Source organism: Setaria viridis, chromosome 8, assembly GCF_005286985.2.
Source record: "Setaria viridis chromosome 8, Setaria_viridis_v4.0, whole genome shotgun sequence".
Taxonomy (NCBI): domain Eukaryota; kingdom Viridiplantae; phylum Streptophyta; class Magnoliopsida; order Poales; family Poaceae; genus Setaria; species Setaria viridis.
The window spans coordinates 10,194,642-10,218,840 of record NC_048270.2 but is presented as its reverse complement, the minus strand read 5'-3'; the positions used below and the strand labels follow the sequence as shown (position 1 = coordinate 10,218,840).

At 47.4% G+C, this 24,199-nt stretch overlaps 1 protein-coding gene, 1 long non-coding RNA gene and 1 pseudogene across 5 annotated transcripts; 1 reads left to right on the top strand and 2 right to left on the bottom strand.

Annotated features, from left to right (window-relative positions):
- Positions 1-2,188: 2,188 nt before the first annotated feature.
- LOC140223665 (uncharacterized) lies at positions 2,189-3,534 on the bottom strand (annotated as a pseudogene).
- Positions 3,535-6,793: 3,259 nt separating this feature from the next.
- On the top strand, positions 6,794-13,605 carry LOC117833042 (uncharacterized). Of its 4 annotated transcripts, none has more exons than XR_004635321.2 (3): positions 6,831-10,427; positions 10,550-10,668; positions 12,516-13,605. It is a non-coding gene; the product is annotated as an uncharacterized lncRNA (long non-coding RNA). The 4 variants fall into 4 exon arrangements; XR_004635322.2 differs by having other exon boundaries at positions 6,839-10,427; positions 12,815-13,605; XR_011898888.1 differs by having other exon boundaries at positions 6,794-10,668; positions 12,815-13,605.
- On the bottom strand, positions 10,755-14,383 carry LOC117833041 (PHD finger protein At1g33420). The gene is made up of 5 exons (XM_034712401.2): positions 13,809-14,383; positions 13,292-13,412; positions 12,905-13,120; positions 11,699-12,307; positions 10,755-11,634 (listed from the first exon to the last, which is right to left on the bottom strand). Exons 1-5 carry the CDS (start codon positions 14,116-14,118, stop codon positions 10,815-10,817), a joined length of 2,076 nt encoding a protein of 691 aa, XP_034568292.1. The 5' UTR covers positions 14,119-14,383; the 3' UTR covers positions 10,755-10,814.
- Positions 14,384-24,199: the final 9,816 nt, after the last annotated feature.

The window sequence follows — 24,199 nt, the reverse complement described above, 5'->3', positions numbered from 1 at the left end:
TGATGGTTGAAAGAAACATCCTCTCTTTAATATTAGGTATAGATATAGATATAGATATAGATATAGATATAGATATAGATATAGATATAGATATAGATTATTTGGTTGGACCAATGTAGTAATATGTTTTCTACAAAACAGAGTGAGTAGTGAAATTCTTATATTTAACTGGGGATATGCGAATGTTATTCTCCTTTTTCAGGCTCATTACTGCTCATACCATGCTCTTGACTCTTTCCAATCCTCTCGACTCTTCAAAGTATCTGGTTCTTCGTGTACTTTTGGTACTGAGTTGATTGAACTATGGAAGTAAAACCTTAAGCTCAGCGAGCGGTGTAGACGCAGTTGTGCACACCGTCCTTTGAAATGATTGAAAACCTCGGACAATCCCATGTATGCGCCGCCTCCTAAGCTACTGCTGTCCCTCCATCCGCCGTGCAGCGGATCGAGGGAGAGCGGTGTCTTCGAACCAACGCCGGTGATCTGAAGGATCAGGTTTCTGGGAAGCTTACTCGCGACCACTCGTCACTGCTTCCTCTACTCCGACTTCATCTACATCTACGTCAACCTCTTCGTCCAGGCATCTTCGCTCCCGTGCGTGATCCACTATAAGCATAACGGGCTATCTGTTTTCTGCACGTGCCATTCCTAGCATGTGTAGGGTTTGTTGATCACTCATATGACACTACTACAGAACCCTTGCCGGCTCTAAAACCCCATTAACCGCCGATTTTGGATCCGTTATATGCAATTCGACAGTGATAGGCAGAGGCGGGCGCAGGATCTGGACTATGGGTATTCAAAATTGGAGATGGCAAAAAAAATTTTTTGACAGAATAAATTATAGTTTCATAACACAGAATTAAGTGGTAGCATCATTGATTAATAAAATTGATCACAAATTGAAATTGTCCAGCTACTAATGATCAATATATCAAAGTGGCAACATGTGAAATAAATAGAGGCTAAAACAACAAAATGGTAACAAAGATTACAACTTACAAGCTATAGGACAACTTTCCGTTCTGCCATGCTTTGAAAATGAGCGATGATGTCCTTATCCTTAGCTTGCATGAAGAATTCCCTTTCAATCAATGTGACCAAGCAACCATTCAAATATTTCTGCCCCATCTTACTTCTTCTCTTGTTCTTTATCAAATTCATTATAGAAAAGACCCTCTCAACACCAGCCGTTGCAACAGGGAGAACTAGCACCAATTTGAGAAGTTTATAAACAATTTCATACCGAGAAACCTTTCCTTGTTTAACTAGCATCATAGACAACTCTGCTAGACTTCTCAAATTTTTGAAGTTTTCATCATTTCTGACATCATTGATATAGTGGTGCAACTGAAAATGAAGCTGGTGTATTTCTTGAAATTCAAAGTCATGTGGATAGAACCCAGCAAGCTTAACCAAGTTCTCAACATTAAAAGCAGAAAAGGAATTGACTGGACTGAATGATGCCATGCATCTAAGTAGCTATGTGTTTACCTCATCAAACCAATTATTGAGCTCTTGAACTTGTCTATCAATGACACCCAAAAACATATTAGCATGAAATCGGTGATAATTAATAGCACCTCTGTAGAACTGCCTTGATCTTTGCATAGGAATATACTTCCCATTCATGTCAACAACTTTAACATTGTGCTTCTCACAAAAAGAAGTGACCTTGGTAAGGAATTCTTGCCATCCAGAATCTTGTCTCAAAACATCCAGTTCTACCTTTGTGAACTCCAGAAGATCCATTGCATTTACGATATCTTGCTCCCTCTTTTGCAAAGCATTGCACAAGTCATTTGTGTATCCAAATATTTCATTCATCAAGTGTAGCAGAAAAACAAACTCAAAGGACTTAAATACTGTGAGCATAGTTTGAGCTCCATTAGCCTCAGCCCCTTTACTTTCATTCCCAATCCTAAAGAGAACTTTCTTGATTGAAGGATACAAGAACATAACATGCATTACAGTTCTGTAGTGAGATCCCCATTGTGTATCACCTGGCCTTGCTAAGCCCATCTCTTGATTCAATCCTTGCCCGGTTTCAATTTCACCCAATTTCAATGCTTCAATCATGTATTCAGCTTGAGCAATGTGAAGCATGCGGATCTTTTTACAAGACATCCCTAGAACATTCAACAAATAGGCAAGTTGCCCAAAGAACCAATCACAATCAGTATTCTCCTTAGCAACTGCTACAAGTGTTAGTTGAAGTTGATGGGCGAAGCAATGAACATAATAAGCAGAAGGGGACTCATCCATAATTAGTTTCTTCAAACCATTAACATGACCCTTCATATTACTAGCTCCATCATACCCTTGACCACGTACCTTGGATAGGGGCAATTGATATTTGATAAGCAAGGATTGAATTGCTTCTTTAAGGGTCAATGATGTAGTATCTTCAACTTGGACAAGACCTAGAAACCGCTCAACTGGTTCTCCTTTTTTATTAACAAAACGCAAACAAAGAGCCAATTGTTCCAGTAGGTATGCATCACTTGACTCATCAGCAAGAATTGCAAAACACTCATCACCAAGTTCGTCAATGATAAATTTAGTTGTTTCATGAGCACAAGCATCAATGAGTTGTTTCTGGATCTTGTGATCTATCATCTGACAATTTTGTGGTGCATTCTCTAGTACCACCAGATTAACCTCTTCAAAGTTTCCTGCTAGCCATGCTAAAAGTTCCCAAAAATTCCCCTTGTTGAGTGAATCCTTTGTTTCATCATGACCCCTAAAAGCCAACCCTTGACGCAACAGAAATCTTATGCACTTAAGTGACCATGTCAAGCGAGCTAGATACTTAGCCTTGAACTGTGCAGTGTTTGATGCAACAGATTCACGGATTGATGCCTTAGGTCTTGTGAACAATCTATATTTCTCTTCAGCTTCACTATGAGCACTATCGATACCACCAACATGCCTATGAATTCTCCTTTTCATATTCCAATTTCTAAACCCTTCAATAACAAAAGCATCTCCACCAGGAAATTTGCAGCTATCTTTGAACAAATAGCAAACAAAGCAAAATGCAGCATCTTTATCCACACTGTACTCAATCCACCTAAATTCAGCAAACCACTTATGTTGGAAGCGGCGCATACCTCCACAATCATGTTGCGGAAAAGCATCCCTCTTCATCTTTGGTTGACATGGCCCCAATGCAATGTATGCCCTTCTAACTGAATCTTGGTCATTGACATCATAGCTTGAGATCGGAGCCCTCAATCCAGGATCATGCTCAATGCCATAATCATTCTTGTCTTCATCACTAGAATCATTTTCTTCCACGGGTATGGATTCACCAATTCCTGTTGTACCGTCATTTGGTGGCTGATTAGATCTCACAGGTTCAGGTGGTACCGTGCTTGTTTCACTACCACTTTGTCCTTGGAATAACACTACTTGCATTTGACTTTCATTGCAAGATTGATTAACATTCTCCGGTTCAGGTTGTCTCTTCTTTGCAGCAGCCCTTGCCATGAAAATCCTCAAATCAGTAGCGGCACTACCCTTCCTCTTCATGGTTCAAACCTAAAAGTTACACTATTTCACATTGAACTAAATTCATGAGCATCCACATTTTGCAAGTTGATGTGCTATCCTAATTTGACAAACAATTGAAAATGCTCACCTCAATTTCAGATCACAAACAAAATCCTCAAATCACTGTCGGACAGTAGGGGCTCGACTCAACCGACTGGACTTGCGGAGGGCGCTGCGCCTGCGCGCCCGCCGCCGGCCCGTGCGGCCGTGCCCGTCGGCCGCCGCTCGGGCGCTCGGCTCCAGGCCGTGTGCCGTGTGCGCACTGGCGCACTGGCGCACTGCGCCCTGACTGCGCAGGCCGCCGGCCGGCCGAGGGGCGAGGGCTCGGCCTTCCTAGCCCACTGGCCGCAGACTTCCGCCGACCGCCGTCCGCCGAGCGCCGCCACTGCCGGTCCGGCGCCGCCGCCGGACGCCGCCGCCACCGCTCGGCTCCAGGCGCAGGCGACCACAGCCCGCCCGCCGCCTCCTAGGCTCCTAGCCCGCCAGCCGCGGCCTCCTGCCGGTCCGCCGCCGCCGCCGGAGGCCGGACGCCGCCGCCGCCGGACCTGCGCTGCGCCCTAGGGTTCGCGCCGCGCGCAGACCTGGTCACCTGGAGCCGTGGACCGTGCGTGTGAATGTGCTCGCGTGGGGTGGGCCTGGTGGGCCGGTGGGGGACTGGGGCAGTTGAGTGAGCAACTGAGCATGCGCAGGCCGAATGGGCCAGTTGGGCCAGTCGAGGGATAAGTGGGCATGCGCAGGCCGGATGGTTTGTGTATTTTTGTTTTTTCATACATATACCTAAAATACACTATATATATGAAATTTTTTTGCAAAAATAATGGGTATTCAATTGAATACCATTGAATCTATGTGGGCCCACCCCTGGTGATAGGAGTACCCATCACCGCCGATTTTGGAACCACCATTGAAACCTTATTAAAAAAAATTAGCCCCACCCTGCTGCCCCGCCCCTCGCGCACTGCCTGCACCGCACCTCCGGCGACCCCGCCGCCGCCTACTAGCCCCTTCGCCTCCGCGACCTCACCACTGCTGCTGACCCCTTCACCTCCGCGCCTCCATCGACCCCATCGCCACCTGCTCGCCCCTTCACTGCCGTGCCTCCACGTCCCCGCCGCCTCCACCACGCCTCTCCTGCCGCCGCTTCACCTGCAGTGCACTCCGCAGATCCCATCGCCATCTCGCTCCCTCCATGTTCACCCACCACGCCTCCACCTCCGTCAGAGAGAGAGGGAGGGAGGGACGGAGGGCAGGCGGCGAACCTGGCTTGGCCCAGATCTGAGAGATGCCTTGCCCCGCCGGAGCTCGCCGCACCTGCATAAGCCGCAGCTGCCGCGCCGGCCACCACGCCTCACCCGCCGTCTGCTGCCACCGCTCCTCACTACAGCCAGTGAGGGGCGAGTGGAGGGGGGAGGAGAGGGGCAGCGAGAGGTCTTGTGGAGAGGGAGAGGGAGGGAGAGAAGGGGCTCGCCGTCGGGAGGGGAGGGGAAGCTCACCGCCAGGATGGGAGGGGAGGGATTCGGGGGGGGGGGGGGGGTTGGCGGAGTTGTGTTGTCTAGAACAATTTTTTTTAGCATTTGTTGCCCGGATTCAGCTATCACTGCCGGATTTTCTTAAACCGGCAGTAATAGCCCGTCCGGATAGCTATTTGTGTACCAACATGTATTTTCTTAGGTGCTAGTAGTGATTTCGCTATCAAATTAATCTTAGGCCCCGTTAATTTTGCAACACTTATCACTCACATTTGCTTTCGAACTACTAGGCATGGACAGTGTTTCTGTTCAGCTAGCGCAGAAATCATGACAACAGGAAGCACTCTGATTTCTTCCTGTGCATACATGCTAACAGGCACAAAATAATGAAAGGAAAGCTGAATTGAACCATACTGGATGCACCCTGAAATAGACTAAATGCTTGCACAAGCAATTAGACCTGAAATATATAAACTGCACGTATGCTACATTATATGCATGATGTTATTTTGTTAATTTTGTCAAAGCACAGGACAGGCACCTCAAATACATTCCAGCATATAGGGTAACAGAATGCCAATGCTAAGATTTTTAGAACAAGCAACCTGTTACAGTTGTTAATAAATCCAAAACTCTTATGCTCTCAACGCGTAATTCTCTGAATGACTGAACTTGACAAATGCACATATGTAGGGGACCTATTAAGGACCTTCGATGTGCATGTGCAGCACTAGACATCAATCTACAGCCTAGGGCCCACGCGGTGACGCCACCCCTCTACGAGGATGTGTGTTGAGGGATATGGGTACCCAGGAGTCCCCACCGACTAGGATGCTAACCCGCCTGACAGGTGGACTCCACCCGATCTTGGCATGCGGGGCAAGGCATGAAGTTACGTGGAGCACAAGTTTAGAGACCGGGCGAACCAATTCCACCCGGATATTGCGGGATACACGTTGTAATCCAACTCTGATTGATTTTCTTGTAACAACCAACTAGGATTAGATCCTATCCGACTTGTAACTGTAGGTCGTCGGCCTATATAAGGCGGACAAGAAGAAACCCTCCTCCCCCCATCCAGAGGGCATCTCATCTCACATCAGCAATACAATCTATCAGAACACATAACGTAGGGTGTTACGCCTTCTTAGTGGCCCGAACTTGTCTAAACTCTTACAACCCTGCATTACCATACTAGTTTTTATTCTTGCAATCTTACACAGGATATGAAAGGCAAAGGAGATAGTAGGAAATGGCCTAAGGCTTCAATTGGACGCGCCAATTTTGGCCGCCACGGGAATCACATCGGTCGTTGAATTCAATTAGATGGTCAAGATCATCTCGCGACTTAAACAGGCTGACTGAAACTATCTGGATGCGGTATTGCGGCTTACCCTAGGTTTTTAGGACTTAGCCCATGCGTAAGCAAGTCTATTTATCTATCGACAAATTTTAAGAGGTAAAATTTATCGAATTTTATAGTATTGTGAATACTATTATGTAATGTTGCAGGTGTTATCCTTCCATGTTTCATATAACTGGAATATGAAGTACGTGCAACATGCGAGGTAATGTTTTAAACGTTCTAAAATAGCTCAAAAAATCATTTTATCTTTTTCTCACTTAAAATTATGAAATATTTTGAAATGTCACATACGTATGGTCAGAGGACAGCATTTGCAAAAAAACATTTCGAAAGATTTTTTCCATTGATCTAAAAAAGATAAATAGCAAATCTCAAACCCTGATGTATATGCTATTTGGACCGATTAAAAAAGATCTCCGCTTCCCCGGAAAAAAAAAAAGAAAAAAACCTCCGCTGCTTTCCAGTTCCAGCCAGGACGACCCTGGCTGCGCGTTCCTTTTTCTTTCCTCCCTTCGTCTTTCTCCCCTCTACTCTCGCCCTTTCTTTCGTAGCCGCGAGCCGGCGACGACAGGGCAAGCGGACACCCTTTGCCAGGTCTTCGTCGGGCGCTTCGCCGGCGACGAGCATCCGACAGGTATGCCCGCCTATTCCCTCCCCTTCCCTTATTGCTCTGCGAAATCGAACACCCAAACCCTGATGTATATGCTATTTGTATTCGGATTTCACCATGTATTTACCTGCTACGATTCTTTTGCAAAAAATATCGGGTGTACATGTGCTCTTCGTCGAGTTCCTGTTCTTTCCCTACGCGAGCTGGCGCCTTCTGAGAAGTAAACGCGGAAATTTCTCGGGTTTACTAGGTTTCCCATGCTCCGGCTGTGGGAATTGAATCATAGGAGTCAAGGCTTGGGTAAAACAGGGGTGCATGTTAGTTCCTCAAATAGCTTGTGGTTTTCAAGTGGTATGGCTAGCCGATGTAATTTGAGATAATACAGTATGTAACAGCTGTACTAACTTACTATATTTCTACAGCATCAATAAAGCTGCTAGCCCAAGCACCTGGTTTTACAATGTATGGTGAATCATGTTTTAGGGTTTTCCGCATCATTAATGATCCTTTTTCCTGTGGTCAATAAAATTGAATTATTTTAATTCAACGTCAGTGATTGAGTTTTGCTCTCGACCTTCATGCCTGATGGCTGATGCGTATTTCAAATCTCCAAAGTATTCGGAGTCTGTCATTTGTAGATGACTTGCATGCCATGTTATCCATGTTATGAATGATCTCCAAATTCCTTGAGCTGTTCATATTTGGTTTATGGTGCCATCTCAATTACATATGTTTGTTTCTAAGTTAACAAAGTTCACCTCTTGGGAATACATTTTATTTAGGGGTTTTCAAAATCAACATGTTAATCCAAAAGAGGCATAGTGAACAAGCTAATCTTCGTGCATGATAAATCTTGAGGTTTAGTATGCATTTGACAGAAAACAGGACTGGTCTGTATTCCCTATCTGAGATTTGGTTATGAAACAGAGTTAAAATATGGATCCTAACAAGACACTGGTACAAATATATATTAGCTTTCTTAAGTTACCACTGGGGTGCTCCATGCCAGCCGGAGCCCTGTGAGCTATTTAAGTCTGTTGCGATTTTGCAATGCTTATAGATGGGGCATCAAGATCAGAGCGTTGATGAACGCTTCAGTGTGTCATGTGTTCTCGTGGAAGTTGTAATAATGCCCTGCTTCAGTATTCTCTGATGAGTGACTTTTTTTGGGTATTAAGTTAAATACCAAAAAGTTCTTGTTAAGCTTTGTGTCTCATCTTGTTTATTCGGCCTGTACAAGGAACATGGATTTAGGATTTATTCTCTTGATTAATGGTTATTCCTTATGATCCATCTGTGCTAAAAAAAGATCTTAACATTTTAATGATCGAGCTTAGCTGTAGGTTTCACAAGGTGAAGTGTTTCATCTTGGAACTTGTCATGCACTCCCCTGTTTTTCACTGTATGTCTGATATGCTTGCAAATTACAACACAGCCCTTACATTTAAATTCTTAAGGTTTATGGAACCTCTTAAAAGCTATCCCTCCAGGAGCCATTTCACAGAGGTAATTTTTCTTGATTCTCCTTACTTATCATCTTCAACCTCCAACTTACACTATGCCTACTTGTTTATTTTGGTGATTCAGTTGTCTCTGAACTTTCTCGTCGTATGTGTGATCTGTACAACTCTGCCATTTGAAGATCAACTGCATGCCTAACTATGTCATCCATGTTGTTTTCTCGCTTCCAAAAAATCTCCCAAATTTCTTTTGTAATAGAACAACTGAGTTCTCCATGTTTTGTTTATGGTGCCATTCCAATTTCGTATGTTTGTTTCCAAGTTAAAAAATTTCACCTCTTGAGAGTACATTTTATTTAGTAATTTAGAAAATCTACTCTGTAACCTGAAAAGATTCAATGCAAACAAACTCATCTAGTGCATGGCAAATCATAAAGGCTACAACACCTTTATATTAGTATGATTTTGACTGAGAAAACAGCACCAGTCCGTATTCCCTGTCTGAGAATTGGTAACGAAATGGAGTTTACATAGGGATCATAAGAGCACTGGTAAAAATAGGGATAGGAGAATAAAAGAAGCTGGACAGCATGTGTTTGCTTGTCTAAATTACCAATGTAACTTGAGATAATACCGTATGATACCAGCTCTACTAACTTGATATATTTCTATAGCATCAATGAAGCTGCTAGCTCAGGCATCTGACTTTACAATGTATGGTGAATCATGTTTTAGGGTTTGCCACATCATTCATGATCCTTTTTCCTGTGATCGCCTAAATTTTATTTTAATTCAACTTCAATTATTGAGTTTTGCTCTTGACCTTCGTGCCTGATGTGTAGTTCAAATCTCCCAAGTATTTGTATTCTGTCATTTGTAGATCAACTGCATGCCATGTTATTGTTATCCATGTTATTAATGATCTCCAACTTTCTTGAGTTCTTTGTATTTGGTTTATGGTCCCATCTCAATTTCATGTTTGTTTCTGAGTTAAAAAAGTTTACCTCTTGGGAATACATTTTATTTAGGAGTTTTCAAAATCTATACCGTAATCCAAAAGGGACACAGTGAACAAGCTCATTTTCGAGCATGATAAATCTCGAAGGACATAACTTATTTTAGTATGTATTTGACAAAAAACAGGCGTGGCTTGCAGTCCCTATCTGAGATTTGGTTACAAAACAGAGTTAAACTATGATCCTAACAAGACACTGGTACAAGTACTAGCTTCCCTAAGTTACCTCTGCAAAATGAGATAACGCTAAACTGTATGACACCAGTTCTACTACTTGATCTTTGTATAGCATTAATGAATCTGCTTGCCCAAGCACCTGACTATATCTATTTAGATGTGCATGATTATCAGTAGGTATAGTGCGAATTTGAATTACAGAAACTCTAAAGTATTTTCTTGGTTTCTTCATTTTCAAGCTTTTGGCTAGTAATTATTTCTTTCCAGAAATACAGAACAAGGAGCTGATTTAATAGCATTCTTGGACTTCAATATGCTGTCTGATGAAAATAACAGAATCTTTTCCTAATTACCTTTTTTCTCTTTGTTACAGTTCATAATAACATTGTCTACTTTTCGTTACTAGAAAACATAATGTGATGTGTGACCAAATTAAAATTCTGATAGTCTTTTTATCCAAATTAAATTGTTTTGTTTTGAATATTGTGCTAGTTAATACACAACAATGGTTCACCATACTGATATCCAACCTACAGCAATTGAAGTTGAAACTATACTCGTCTTGTTTGTGTTTTATGTGTTAATTTATTTTAAACATGGAGCTTGGTAGCATTTGAACATAGTTATTTGTATGTTTTACTTTCTTTTAAATAGAATCACAAACCTACACTACAAATTTCAGGGATTCTTCTCAGCATTTGCCATCCTATAACTTAGTATTGGCTTATTAAAGAAGCATAGAGTTTGATTTCAGCCTGCTCTTTGTTCATCTTAGGTACTATTATCAATTTTCTTTTTTGTGCTGCAGCATTATACATAATTTGTTGCGTAACAACAGTTTTGTCTTTTCTCAATGCTGCCTGAACTACTGTGAAGCTAATCTTGATGCCGTATCAGTTGCAGTAAACTGAGCTAATCTTGATGGTGTATCAGTTGCAACAAAGAGAAAAGAGGTACTAAGAGATCAAAGCTGGCCGTGCAAGACTTCCACAGTTCCACGGTTACACCACACCCTGGTAAGTTCCCTCATGATTCACAAACTTAATAGCCATAGAGCAAGCTCAGAAACAAACTAATACAGTCAAATAAGTGCACTTCCATGTAACACCAGTGAAACTTTGACATGTCTCGTATTCACTCAATTGTTACAGACATTTACATGTCAAAAGATGTGAGGCTTCAAAAATCCGCCACCTACAAGGCTAAAGGCACCTGTGCCAGTCTTGCATCTTTTGTTAGGGCCATTACTATAAACTGGCCTAGGCCTCTTAGGCTTGTTGAGAAATTTACATGATTTACATACATATCGCTTTGGCACCTGATGAAAATCACTAATACCAGCACACCTAGTGTGCTGCCACACATGGCAAGAGTCACAAGACAGCATCCTCTCACCATCATCATCTGTGGCTCCACAAGAGCAACTGACTGTCCATTTGTCCACGCCTCTCTCCATCCGATAAATTCCAACCCTGCGTTCACCACCAATACACTTGCCTTGGACACGAACATTACCATTTGCTCCAAATAAGAGTTTGAGTTGAGTTGACTCGCTTGCTGTTCCACAATCAAGAAGCTGGTTGGCTACAAAAGTCTGTAACATCAGATAGATGTCACGGAATGTCTTTGTTGCCTCCAACTTCAGATCAGCAACAGTTGCTGTTTGCGGAAGTGTTAGGAGCTCCTGTGGGATGGAAGGCAGATCACCAACCTGGTCTAACAGCTCTACATGGCACCAAATATTCAACATGGATGGATTTTGAGGCAAGAACTCCTGTTCCAGGTCATAATGCTTGGTGAGTTGCTTGCAATCCAAAAGGATCATGGCAGATCTCTTGGCATGCTCATAGTCCTTTTCCGGCTTGTAAGGATTCATTGTATGTGGGTGGAGGAGAACGTCATGCAAAAACTTTATGTCACGGCGAAGATGGTCTCGGGTTGGCATGGATACATTGGGCAGCAAGACAGTTTCATCTGTAAGCCTGCAAATAGTTTAGAATTTTCATGTTGAAACAATAAAACAATGCCAGTATCTTAATCACCCACCTGTACTCTAGTGTGTTTGTCTCATCGTTGCATCTCACTGCAACTGTCAATCCATCAACTGTTCTTGCAGCAAGGGTCTTGAGGCAGTAATCCACCAGCTGAGGTGAACCAATTGGATGGGATATAGCAGCCTTTAGGGTTCGCATCGCCACCCACCTTGTTCTACCAACAGCTCGAAGAACTTTTAGAGCAATGTCTGTTGCTCTCTTTATTTCCTCATCATCCCATGTGTCTTGCATGTTGGTATGCGATTGTTCTGTTTTATGCATTGACCCATAGTGGATATGCATCTTGTTGCTGGTGGCAAGCCCCAGCACATAGTGGAAAAGTTCACGGATTGTGGTGAGAGGGTGCTTTGAAAGGGATTGGTAGAATGAAATGGTATCTTGTAGCTGGTTTCGAGGAAATCGGGAATGTGGGAAGAAGTGCAATAATGGGGTTGAGGAAAGGCTGTCTATAGCTTCAAAGTATTCTTTTGATGTGATTCCAAAGCTTCCCTTGCTGAGTTTGAATCCCCATTGGCCATACCAAGAATGACCAGTGGTGACAGCATGTAATATCCGGTAGTCAGTTCCATACTTCTTAGAGACATCCATCAACGAGACCTTTCTGCAATTAAGTTTTTTTACATGTCAGTTCATACTTACTAGAGACCTTAATGCAATTAACTAAAAAACTAAATTGAGCTCAGGTGAAACTGACTTTACAATTTATATGGGATAGCATTGTATGACATGTGCAATACGGTTTATACTTCATATCTAATTCTAGTCAGATGTGCAACATGTTGCAAATTAGCTGTTTTCATGGTTCACAGATTCAGTGGAATTGCTGAAATATACTGGATCTGAACATCGGTTTCTTGTGTCCACAACTTCAGCGTTAATATCTACAGGACACCATTTTACAAATGTTCGTATCTTCAAGCAAGATGTTATGTCAATGATATACTTTTTTTTTGTTCAGTTCAGCTGAATGCTGCTACATCTGGTTTAATGCAACAGACAAGAAAAATAATGCAGAAGCTTTTCATGTCACAGTTAACCTATGTTCTGGTCATGTGAAGCACCAAAGTCCAGTCTATTATATTCCATAACATTTCTGTTACTGCTGCAGTGTTGCTTGTGCCAAAAAACAGAGCACAGTAGACAATCTCAACATCATGCTGTGTGTGTAAAGGAAATCATTGAAGCAAGTTGGCTTTACCTGACTCTGAGGTATCTGCAGAGCCGATCCCAGAAATCCATCAGTTGAGTCCCTGTCAGAAGACCGGAACCACCCTCTCTGCCATTTATCCGGACAAGGTGGCCGAAGCCATTGTCATGAACAATGCCGTGCAACAAATGGCGTGGATTATCTAACTGCCTATAGTCCCAGTCTTCTGGATCATCATAAGACATCCCATGGTTGCATGACTGGCACCTGATTAATGACAGATGATCAGTACTAGCAGGGACTTTGAGTTGCTTGAATGAAACAATCGCAAACTACAGTACTACTTTCCAGCTGTCTGGGATTATTGCTTTGGGGATTTTGATGTTATACTACTGGAGTGGGTTACTAGTACTGATAGAACAGAATTGATTAGCTCACCTTGTTTCACACAGTTGGGCCATAAGCCCACAGTGCTTGCAGGTTTTGTAGTCCTGAATGTCATATACGTTCCGGATTATGAAGTGGTACCTCCTCCCACAAACAGGGTGCCTGCTCCAGCCTATCAAGAGTCAAGACAAATGCAACGACATTGAGATTCTTCAGCCATAACAATCACCAGCTCGTTCAATAGATTTTGTTTTTCGTTTGGCATCTGTAAAAGAAACCGCAAACTTTCAGGTGAATTGGCCCAGTTCGGCTTCTAGCGTAGGCACAAGCTAGGCAGAGTATGCGTATGCAGAATTGCAGAGCCAGGAATCCTATTCTTGATTTCGTTTTTCTAGTAATCAGAAACATTATCACCAGCGAAGCAGAGGACAATTATAACTAAAGAAGAAGGTGAAGAAAGAAAGGCACGCCAACGCCACTGAACACACTAGTACTAATCCGGTCGGTCAGCGAGAGAGACATGGACCCGGCCACGGACGGCGGGACAGAGTCCGGCACGGTGACTCACCGGCGACGGTGCAGTGCTCGCAGTAGACCCGTCCGGCCCCGGCCCTGGCCACGTCCTCCTCCACGACTTCCATCCCCACGAGGGCCGACGCCGCCGCCCCCTCCTCCTCCCCGGCGCGGAACCCCACCCACCACGCTCCGTCCGCCGGCACCGCGCACCGCGCCAGGAACGCCCGCACGCACTCCCTGAACGCGCCCCGCGGCGGCAGCGGCGGCCCCTCCCCGCCGCCCGGGAACGCCCGCAGGTCCAGCGGGCGCGGCCCCGCCGTCACCCGCGCCCGCTTCGGTGGCCGCGCCGTGATCACCGCCATCTCCGACCGGATCCCCACCGGGTGGTGGTGGCTCGGCTGGTCAACAACTGACCGGGGGCGGCAGATCCGGTCGGTTTTGGAATCGGGAGCAGGCGGCGGTTTTCAAATCTGGGAGCGGCGCGGGAAGGTAAGCGCGGGGAATCTGGGATTTGGATTTGGGATTGGAATTTTTGGTTTGGGATTGGGGAGCGCGCGCGGGAGCGGGAGGAGGAGAGGCGGCGGGATTTCTGGCGGTTTTGGATCAGGGGGAAATTTTGGGGGAGGTGGAGAGGTTTTATAGGCGGAGGGGAGCGGAGTCGGTTTGGGAGAGCATATGCCCCTGCGTGGGGGCCGCGTGGCGCCGGGGTCGCACGCGAGGTGGGAAAGCGGGAAGGGGAGGAGGAGGGGAGCGGGGTTCAGATGGGAAATTTTGGGGAAGGTTCTAGGAGGCCTGCCGCCTTTAGTTGGGTTTGGTTATTTAATGTAGTTGCTGGGCCGTTGAGGGGAATGGGGGATGATGATGGGGCTGAGGTGGGCTCGAATGGGCTGTGGGGGATTTGTTGGATAGGCTGTAGCGAATCAAAATTGTTCCGCGTATGGCTGGACCAGGCCGACGGAATAAGGGAAGCCCAGAACAGACACTAATTGAATAGAATGAACTGCGACTCTTTTTTTTTTGGATAGAATGAATTGCGACTCTATTTGGTTTCGATAACACTCTATGGAAACCTCGTTCCCTTCCATATTAATTTGTTTCGAATGTAACGTATAGAGGAGATCGGAACAGTTACGATACGAACAGCCACAAGTTTATGTTTCAGTTCGGACGGACGGCACTGCCTGGATCGATGTGCTCTTTTTTTATCCACCAAAAGATTGGACGGAATACACAAAAAAAAATCCATCTATGCCTTCTAAAAAAACTTTCATCTCAGTTATTATTATTTTCCTTACGACATCTTAGGGAAAAAAAAGCTACATCATCAGGTGAGCACTGCAATTCTGCACAAATGAACCATGTTCACATTAGGTGAGCCCAAACGCGAAATTTTTCTAGCCCATGAACAACTCTTGGGTAATGACGTATCAACTTGGGCTTGAAGGGTTCTGGTGAAAAAGTCATATTTACCTCCCTGAACATTGGGCCGAGTCCGTAATTTCACCCATAACTCCAAAACCGTTCAACCTGCCTCCTCGTGCTATCAAAACCGGACACGTAACCCCCTTATCCGATTCCACCATGGTTTTGTCCGACGTGGCGCCACGTCGACATACCGATGTGTCATGAGCTCTCGTCTTCTCCCTCTCCATTCAACCATTCCCCATCCGCTCCATGAGTCCCGCGGGCGCGGAGCTCCGGGGCGCGCCGGGCTGGTCCAGCTGGTCTAGCGATGCCTGCGCCGCCCGTTGCTCCCGCCCCCGCTTCGTGGCCGCGGCTCGCAGCACGACGCTGACGAGTGACGACGACTCGACGAGGCCGCTGCCGTGGACTCGGACGCCGATGAGGGAGCATCCGCGCGCTCGCGTCCGTCAGCGACGACGGTGTCCGCGAGACCTTATGGTACAGCTCGGCCCTCGCCGCGCGTGCTCACCAGCAGCTTCCGGGACCGCGCGTCCTGATCGCAGCCGCAACCTCCTCATCCTCACTGCCGCCGCCGTCGCTGCCGCTTCTATCCGACTCCGCCACCGCCACTAGTCGAGGAAGAATTGAGCAGAGGCCCTTCCCGCATCCCGCGCGGGCCTATCAAATCGATGCTGAATTGATTTGTTTTGTTGTGGATCATGGCAGCATTGAGCATCCATTCATAAGCATATCGATTTGTTGCTTCGTTCCTCTGAATTGTTCGTGGATCCATGAATGTGAGTCGACGCTTGGTGGCCGAGCATGCAGCAGCCTGAGCGGGACCCTGGATCAGCTCGCGGCCAGCACGATTTGTCCGCCCTGCACTCCTGCTCGTCAATGCTGGCCACCGCACGATTTCTTCGTCGATTCCTGCTCGGTCTGCGATTGAACTCGAATTAATGTCCGGCGGCTGAGATAAGAGTGAATCACTACCCGGCTTGGGGGGTAGAAATCCGCTCGCGGTCCCCTTTTCCTGCCGCTCCTCTAAATCCATCAAGTGCCGCCTCGCCGCGGCTTGGGGGCAACGACCGTCCGGCGCCGGGGCAGGCACGACCGCACGACCACGCCCAACGCGCAGCTCTGCGTTGCCACCTCGTCATCCTAGGAACTGACGTGTGGAGCCCGCCGAACATGTTGCCATACAGGATTCATGACGTGGCGCCATGTAGGCCAAAACCAGGTCGGAATCGGATCAAGGGGGTCGCGTGTCTGGTTTATGTAGTCCGAGGAGCCAGTCGGACGGTTTTGGAGTCACGGGTGAAAACGCGAACTCGACCTATTGTGCAGGGAGATAAATGGACTTTTTCCTTTGGTTAAATCCACTGAGAGCCGAGCCCACAGCCCATGGCAGGTGGTGGCGTCGATTCGGCTCCCTTCAACGATTATACAATAGTAAAATTACAACTAATTTTGTTTGATTAAAAATGTCCTTGATTACGTGCCTTTTCCTAAAGATAGTTATTCATATCTAAAAAATGTAGCAATCGATTTTTGTTTGGTTGAGAAAGTGTTTGATTACATTCCATTAATATGATATCTAAAGGTCAAAAGCAAGGAGATATACTTTTTTTGTTTTAATTGGTAACAAGTAGCTGCACTTATATAAACAAAAAATTAGTAAAAAGTAGCTGCATTGAGGCGTCCCCACATAAGCAAAGACTAAATGCGATACGAATATCAGTCCCAAGAGGCTGATAACACATTTATTCAACATATGATTTATAAACCGTACAACTCCCGAGGGAGTGGGTGCGAAAGCCATGCCGAAATGATAAGTAAATAAACAACAACAGCGAGCCAAGCCACTGTTAAGAGACAACACTCAGGACTACACGGCAACGGAAGCATTCTGCAAAGGCCAACACCACAGGTAGCGCTGGGTGCGGAAGTGACCTCCTACTCGAAATCCTCGGCGGAGAAGTTCAGGTCTTCCTCTGAAGCAACAAAATGAGGGTGAATACAAAAGTATTCAACTAAACCAACCCCATCCACGAAGGGGGATACAAGCAAAAGTATGCATAGGATATAATAAGGATAAGGCTAAGGTTTATTTGCAATAATGCTAGATTTTAACACATGCAAGGTTTTGTTTCCAAAAGGATTTCCGCAAAGCATTTGTTTTAGTAACCAAATTAATAAGTAGGGTTGATCATACACAAACTGTCGGTGTCAAGAATCACGGGTCAAGACTCCGGCAAGTAAATTTATTTTCTATGCGCGTAAGCCTCGGATGGTTGCACGAGAGGACACGAAGTTTATACTGGTTTGGGCAGGAATAGCCCTACGTCCAGTGTGGGAGACTGCTCGTATTACTCATGCCAAGTTTGTAGTAGGGGTTACAAACGAGCGAGAGAGGGAAGCTGGTCCCAAGTCTCTATGGGTGTGCACTGATGCTCGTGTGGAAGGGTTGTGAGTCGGGGGTCGTTCAGTCCGCTTGAGAGCCGTCCCTTTCTCGGGCCCCTGGCCCTCCTTTTATAGCGTAAGGAGGACACATGAGTTACAATCGAGCCGAGAGTCAGGGGAAGAAAAAAGATAAAGCCTGGGAGATAAAGTACAGGGAGATGGGTCGGGCCACCGGGGACGTCACCTATGCTCCTGGTCTCTGTGTCTCGTCAGCATGGCCATCGGGGAGGGGTGGTTGCCGTTGGGTCCCGTCGAAGGCTTGGTGGTCGGCCACTGTAGCCGAGTACGCAAGACATGCGTGGCGGCGGGCGACCACTACAGCCATGCGTGCTGACCGGGGGGCGCGGCGGACATGCCCCTGCTGCCAGGCCAAGCGGAAAACCGGACGGCACACCCTGCAGCATGGGCAATGAGTGCCCTATGACGAATGTTACAGGGGAGGGTTAGGACGGGGCAGCTGTAGCCCTGTGCAGTCGTGGCAGCAGTGCACCACCCAAAAACTCTGGTGGGTCACGTCGAGGAACGCGGGCACCTCTCCGTGTGTCAAAGCCGTATTTCGAACACGCGTGCCCCATCGGTTGCATTTATGGCGAGATCGGTGGGGGCCCACAAGATCTGCGCCCTTGTCCGCTGGTCCGCGCACGTCTTGGGCGAGGCAAAGCTCTGTCCTGTGGGTCCGGATACGTCTGACCCCTAGCACCCGGGGTCGGCCGAGGCGGAGCCTTGTGACAAGGGGTCGGGCGAGGCGGGGACCTACAACGAGGGGTCGGGCGCGTCTGACCCCTCTTGCCCGGAGGTTGGGCGAGGCAGAACTCTCTCGGCTGGGATGAGGAGCGGCCTCGGGGGGTCGGGCGTGTCCGACCCTGTGACCCGAGGGTCGGGCCAAGTCGACGGAGGTCACTGTTGCAGGGGGTGGGCCTGGGCCCTTATGACCGTCGTTTAAGGAATATAAGGAAGTCGTTAATATTTCCCCCCACACGAACAATCCAAGTTTTAATGCTACCGAACTCCTTGTCCGCAGTAGCTCACGCCACAACTGCCAGACACTTCTAGAATCCAACACACACCATGAAAATCATCCATCTCCCAACACTAGTCATGTATCCAAGCCGTAACTCGTCCAATGCCGTGGACACAGCTACCCGGATAGGTTTTAACTCTGCATAGGTGTACACTTACCCACAAGTAGGGTACCGCATCACGATCACCTTAGTGTCGATGCAGATCCTATCAAAGCCATTTCCCACCTTAGCTAAACTTGACTAGCCAACACGGAAGCAACCAAGGGGTTAATGACCTACCAACGAGGTCTCAACCGGGATCTAAGTCACACAGTTCTTACTCCTTCTCTATGGTCTCCCGTTGCTCACCAGCTCTCATGATGATTAACAGACCGGTCGAGTGGTTGCATGATAAATTGGGTTAGGCAAGATGGCACATCAACTCAATCCTTAACTGTGACAAGATGGATATCTCCCAACCTGCTCAACAATAAAGGTACGAGCCCAACTTGGCATTTCACACAAGAAACACCCATCCATCTCATCTAAGTATTTTCTTTCCTTTATTTCCCAAAAACCCATTTTTCTCATTTAAAACACTCACACATTTATTCTTTGATAAAATATAATGTAGTCATATTTGGGGTGTAATAAAATGAGTAACAAGGTCCTAAGCATTCTAGCAGTAATTATCATCCAAACTGAGCAAGTCATATTTAGAGATAATTACTGGACGTCAAGGAATATTCATAATAATCAAGGGGTGGCTATCCAACCGTGTTTTAGCAGTAAAACAATATGCAATTTTATAAATCAGGCCAATAGGTTGTGTTTGAAAAACTAGGATAAATATGCATCAAAGGTTGAGATTGGACTTGCCGTCCTAAAAGTCGGCCGGGAGTTCTTGCTCGCGGTACTGGTCTTTGGGCTCCAGTTCAGGGTACTGGGCTTCAAGCTCCTCTTCGGGCTCCTCCACGGTCACTGCGCGATCTACGACACACACAAACAAGCACACGATAAATAAAAGCAAATAAAGTTTTACCCGTTGAGCTTGAAGAGAGGGAGTGAACTAAAAATAGGAAATGAGGAGTATTTTTAGGGATCTTGTAGATGACTCGGCGGAAATATATTTGAGAATGACATGGTCGAATTTGAGGTTCAGTGGAGAGGATTTGGCGCATAAAATGACGAGGTAAAGGTGGTTTTAGGGGCTAAACAGAGGATCAGGGGCTTATTTGTAAGGGGTTAGGGACTTTTCTGTAATTATTTTCGAAAGTGGAAGGGTCTCTGATGAAAATGGCAAAGAGAGAGGTGGGAGGGTCTGGGTGTGAAAAGGAATAAGCGGATGGGTAAAAAGGCAAAACAACCCTTTCTTCTTCCTCGGGACAGAACACCACGAGAAGAACAGAAGGAGATGGCCGGTTGGGCAGAGGCGGTACCGGAGCACAGCGAGCGCTGGGGAGGCCGAGCGTGCGGTGAGCGGCGTGCGCCAAGCGGGGGCGCTGGCAGGGCCGGGACGTGGGGCTAGCTGCGTGCGAGGGGACGGCGCTGCGGGGTGTGGGCCTGAGGGCGCATGTGCGGGCTGGGGGCGTAGCGTGCAGGGGCGCCAGGGAGGGGTGCTATGCTAGGTGGGCGCGTGCGAGGGGAGCTGGCGCAGCGCGGGCGTGGCACAGGAGCGGAGCGGGGGCCCGGGGTGGTACGCGGCAGGAGCTGGGAGGCAGGCGCCAGGAGATGGCGTGCACAGCCGTAGCTAGGGCCGGCAGGGGCACTAGTGGGGAGGCGCGCCAGGGAGGGAGCGTGGCAGGAAGGAGGAGGCAGGCGCTCGCCCAGGAGAAGGAAGAAAAGGAAGAAAAAGAAAGAGAAGGAAGAGAAGAAAAAGGAAGGGAAAAGGGGGAAGGAAAGGAGAAGAAAAAGAGAGAGACGGCGGCGATTGCGGGAACGTTCGCGGGCACGCGCGGTGGTCTTCCGTCTGGCACGCGGCATGACTCGTGGAGAGGTAAAGGAAAAAAAAGAAATGGTCGGCGGTCGGCTTCGGTACCGAGATGGCGAAATCGCCGGGAAGACGGGACTTGGGAGCTCAAACGGTGAAAAGATTCTGAAAATGATTTTTAGCGAGTGATTTTGGTTGGTGAAATTTACGGGCATTACTGTAACAACTCTACCTAAATTAAGTACTTTTAACTCTAAACCAGTGATAAATCCCTAAGTTAAGAAGTGAAATGACCTTTATAAACCTAAGAAGCTCTTTTTGGAGTTTGAATTAAAACTTGAAATTTTTATACAAACTTAAGTTTCTGCCCAAATAAGAGTTGTAAAACTTTTTAATTCCAACAACTTTTGTTAAAGGCACTTTGACTAATTCGGAGTGGAAGGGAGTCAAAAACAGCAATCCAAAACCGGTTTACTAAAGGACCCTGAAAATCTCTTAAGTCCTGGAATTCAAGTTTTCCTCCATCTTTGCAAGCTTTCATCTCCCGTTTTCCTATCTAAACTCAAGTCAGGACCTGAATGAAAATTGTAGTACCTCAAGAGTGTTCCAACTTTGTTACACTGACCCAGATCCAAATCGGGCCCGAGCTTGTTCAAAACCCCGGTCAAAGGGAGGTAAACCAGTCAACTCACCCCTGGTGCCTTAAAAATCCTAAGTCTGGAATCCCAGATTTTTGGCTAGCTTTGGCCGGAAATATCTTTGAATCCTTTCATAATCTAAACCAACACCTTAAACAAAGTTTGAAGAACGATCAGAGTTGAGCAAGTTTGTTTAAGGGAGTTTCGGGAGTTGTATTGAAAGACTCGGAGAAGGATCGCTCCAAAGCTGTTCGGGCTTGCTGCCCGAAAGGAGCCTCGACGCCCGCGCGCTAGAGCACGTTCGCTCGCGCGCCGCGCGCCACGTGGCCGCCGGCCACCGGCAGCTCGCCGGCACCCTATCACCAGCGCGATAGCGACAGGACGAGAGCCACGGCGCCCAACCCGCGCCCGCGACAGGACGGAGCGAGTGCAGGGCCAGCCAACCGCTGGCCACGCGCGTGCCACCTTCCGCCTGCCACGGCTCTGCTCCGCCAACCCTGTTCCACCCGTCCGCCGAGAAAGCTAACACGCCCCCGACGTCCCACGCCTCCGCCCGTTCGCCCAACCCCCACGGTAGCCTTCCGCCTCGCCCGCCCGACAGACCGGAAGCCCCAGACGCGTGCCGCCCAAGGCCAATCACTGCCGAAGACCACCTGGAGCTCCGCCTCCTCTGCCCAATGGCGTCGTCAGCCAATGGCCGCCTTGCCCGCGCACTCGCCGCTCCCGGCCTTATCCTTTCCCCACCGGAGCCCCGCCTCGACCCTCCGCGCCACCCCGGCCCTATAAAAGGGAACCCCCTCACTAGCAATGCCATCCCTTGCCACCGCCCGCACCTGCGCCGCCGCTTTCTCCTCTACGCCCCTACTTTCTCCTCTGAGCCACCACCTTCTCCCCGCGCCGCCGCTGAGCTTCCGTGGAGCTCACCCCTTTGCGCCACCCCCACACTCCAGCGATTTTGCCGCCACCCTCTTGGGAAAGTTCCCCTCTCCGCTCCAGCCGCTTCTTCCAACCCACCAGCCGCCCGCTCCTCCGCGCGGTACTCAAGCTTGCTGGTGTCCGCAAGAAGCACCGCCGCCGCCGGACCACCGTCGAAGTCTCGCCGCTGCCCAAGCCTTAGCGCGTATGACTTCCCGTCCCAGCCTACTCCTGTTCGGCCCCAAGGCTTCACCGGTAGACCTGGAGGTAAGCGACCGACCCCTTGTGTTCCGTCTCGCCCGACCCCTATCCTTTTTCGTTTCGCCCGACCCCTTTGTTTCGTTTCGCCCGACCCCTTTTCTTTTCGTCTCGCCCGACCTTTTCCCGTTCGCCTCGCCCGACCCTGCCAAGTTTCGCCGACCCTTTCTCAGCCTCGCCCGAGGGCTCGGCTGTAACTTTTTCTTTGACCCGAGGGTATCGGTGAAATATTTTCGGGGATTCCTCTGTGTTGAGTCTGAGGACCTCAGTACGGTTTTCCTTAAACCTGAGGGTCAAACCCTAAGTTTCCCCCAATCCGACCATCTCATCCTGATCTCCTCCAACAGAAGTTGAACTCCCCCACCTTTCCTGTAGCCTTGCTACAAGTGTCCGTGTTAAAATATTAGTGTGTTGAAATAACCATCTAAAATGTTTAACCCCTGCATTGCATTTCCGTGTAGAGTTGAATCTCGCCGACGGAACGTACGAGCTTCACCCGGCACCGGAAGAAGACCCCGTCGAGGAGCTTCACCCCTTCGAAGGAGAGCCCGAACCAGAGCAAGACCCCGAGGACCCGCAAGCTTTTCTTGAAGGCAAGCCCCGCTGCATGAACTCCCTGTTTTACTTTCATGCCACTCACTGGTTACTTGATTGCGCATTTACGTTCCAGGAGTTGTAATGAAACCTTAGATGCATAAACTTAGTACCTTGTCTGAATACTAGTTGCTAAGGTCGAGTAGTGCAATGCTTAATAGGTTTCGGTAAAAGTCGAGTGATTTCCTGTCACTCGCGAGTTATAGGAGTTGAATGTTCCAGTTATGCCGCAACTATAAGGACGACGGACGGGGTCAGGCTTATGTTCGATACTTGGTGGATTGCCCCGTCTATCTAAATGAAAATGGACTAAGGTCGAAATGTGTCGGCGTTCGTGATCAAGTGTTTGAAAGTACTAATCTCATACCTAGTATGGGATGGGGAAGCCTAGTACCTGATTGAACTGGGGCGTGGCATACCCTCCGACTGTCCTTGGAACGTCGTTCCCATGGTGCATCATGTGGGTGCAAGTGCGGTCACAGTGCAGCAATAGGCTGGGACTGTGGAGCATTGCATGCCAAAGGAAGTTAGCCCTGACACGTGCCTAAGGGATCGATGGGGACGGCTGACAAATGAAGCGACCCTTCGTGGTGCGCGGATGTCGTGAGATTAGGTTGGCCATGCATGGTTAATAAATTCGAATCGATTCGTCTGCCTCTTACAGATTGGGACTACTTGATCACTATTCTGCACTGAGTAAAGATGGAACATGATGATGATTTTAATCTTGATGCTTGTTCAAGAATTGCTTGGAAACCATGTTTGTTTAGTATAAGTTGCTAACCTAGAATGGATAAAGAACATAGAACATGAGCTAAAATGTTGAAAGTAAGGACTGACTTTAGACGCTTTTGGCAAAGAAAACCCCAGAGCCAGAAAGCCTTGCATGTCTAGGTCTCGGTCGTGTCTTTCCGACGGGTCAGTCTTGCTGAGTACTAGTTGCTCAGCCTTGTTGTGGCTAATCTTTTTCAGGTAATGTCAATAGTTTGGTTGCTGGTACCACTTGGCCGACCCAGCTCTCTCCAGGCTGGACCGTCGAGTGGGATCCTTCCTCGGATGGCGAAGGAAGGAATTTTTGATGTCACGATCGGCTCCGTCGTGATGTCATGTATCGACGTTTAGTTTCCGTTGTTTTCCTTTGACTTCGAACCATGCAAAATTTCGGTTTGAATTTCAAAAAAAACTCTGATGTAATAAATTGTTGAACTATGTTGTCATGATGGAATGTTGTAACCTCTGT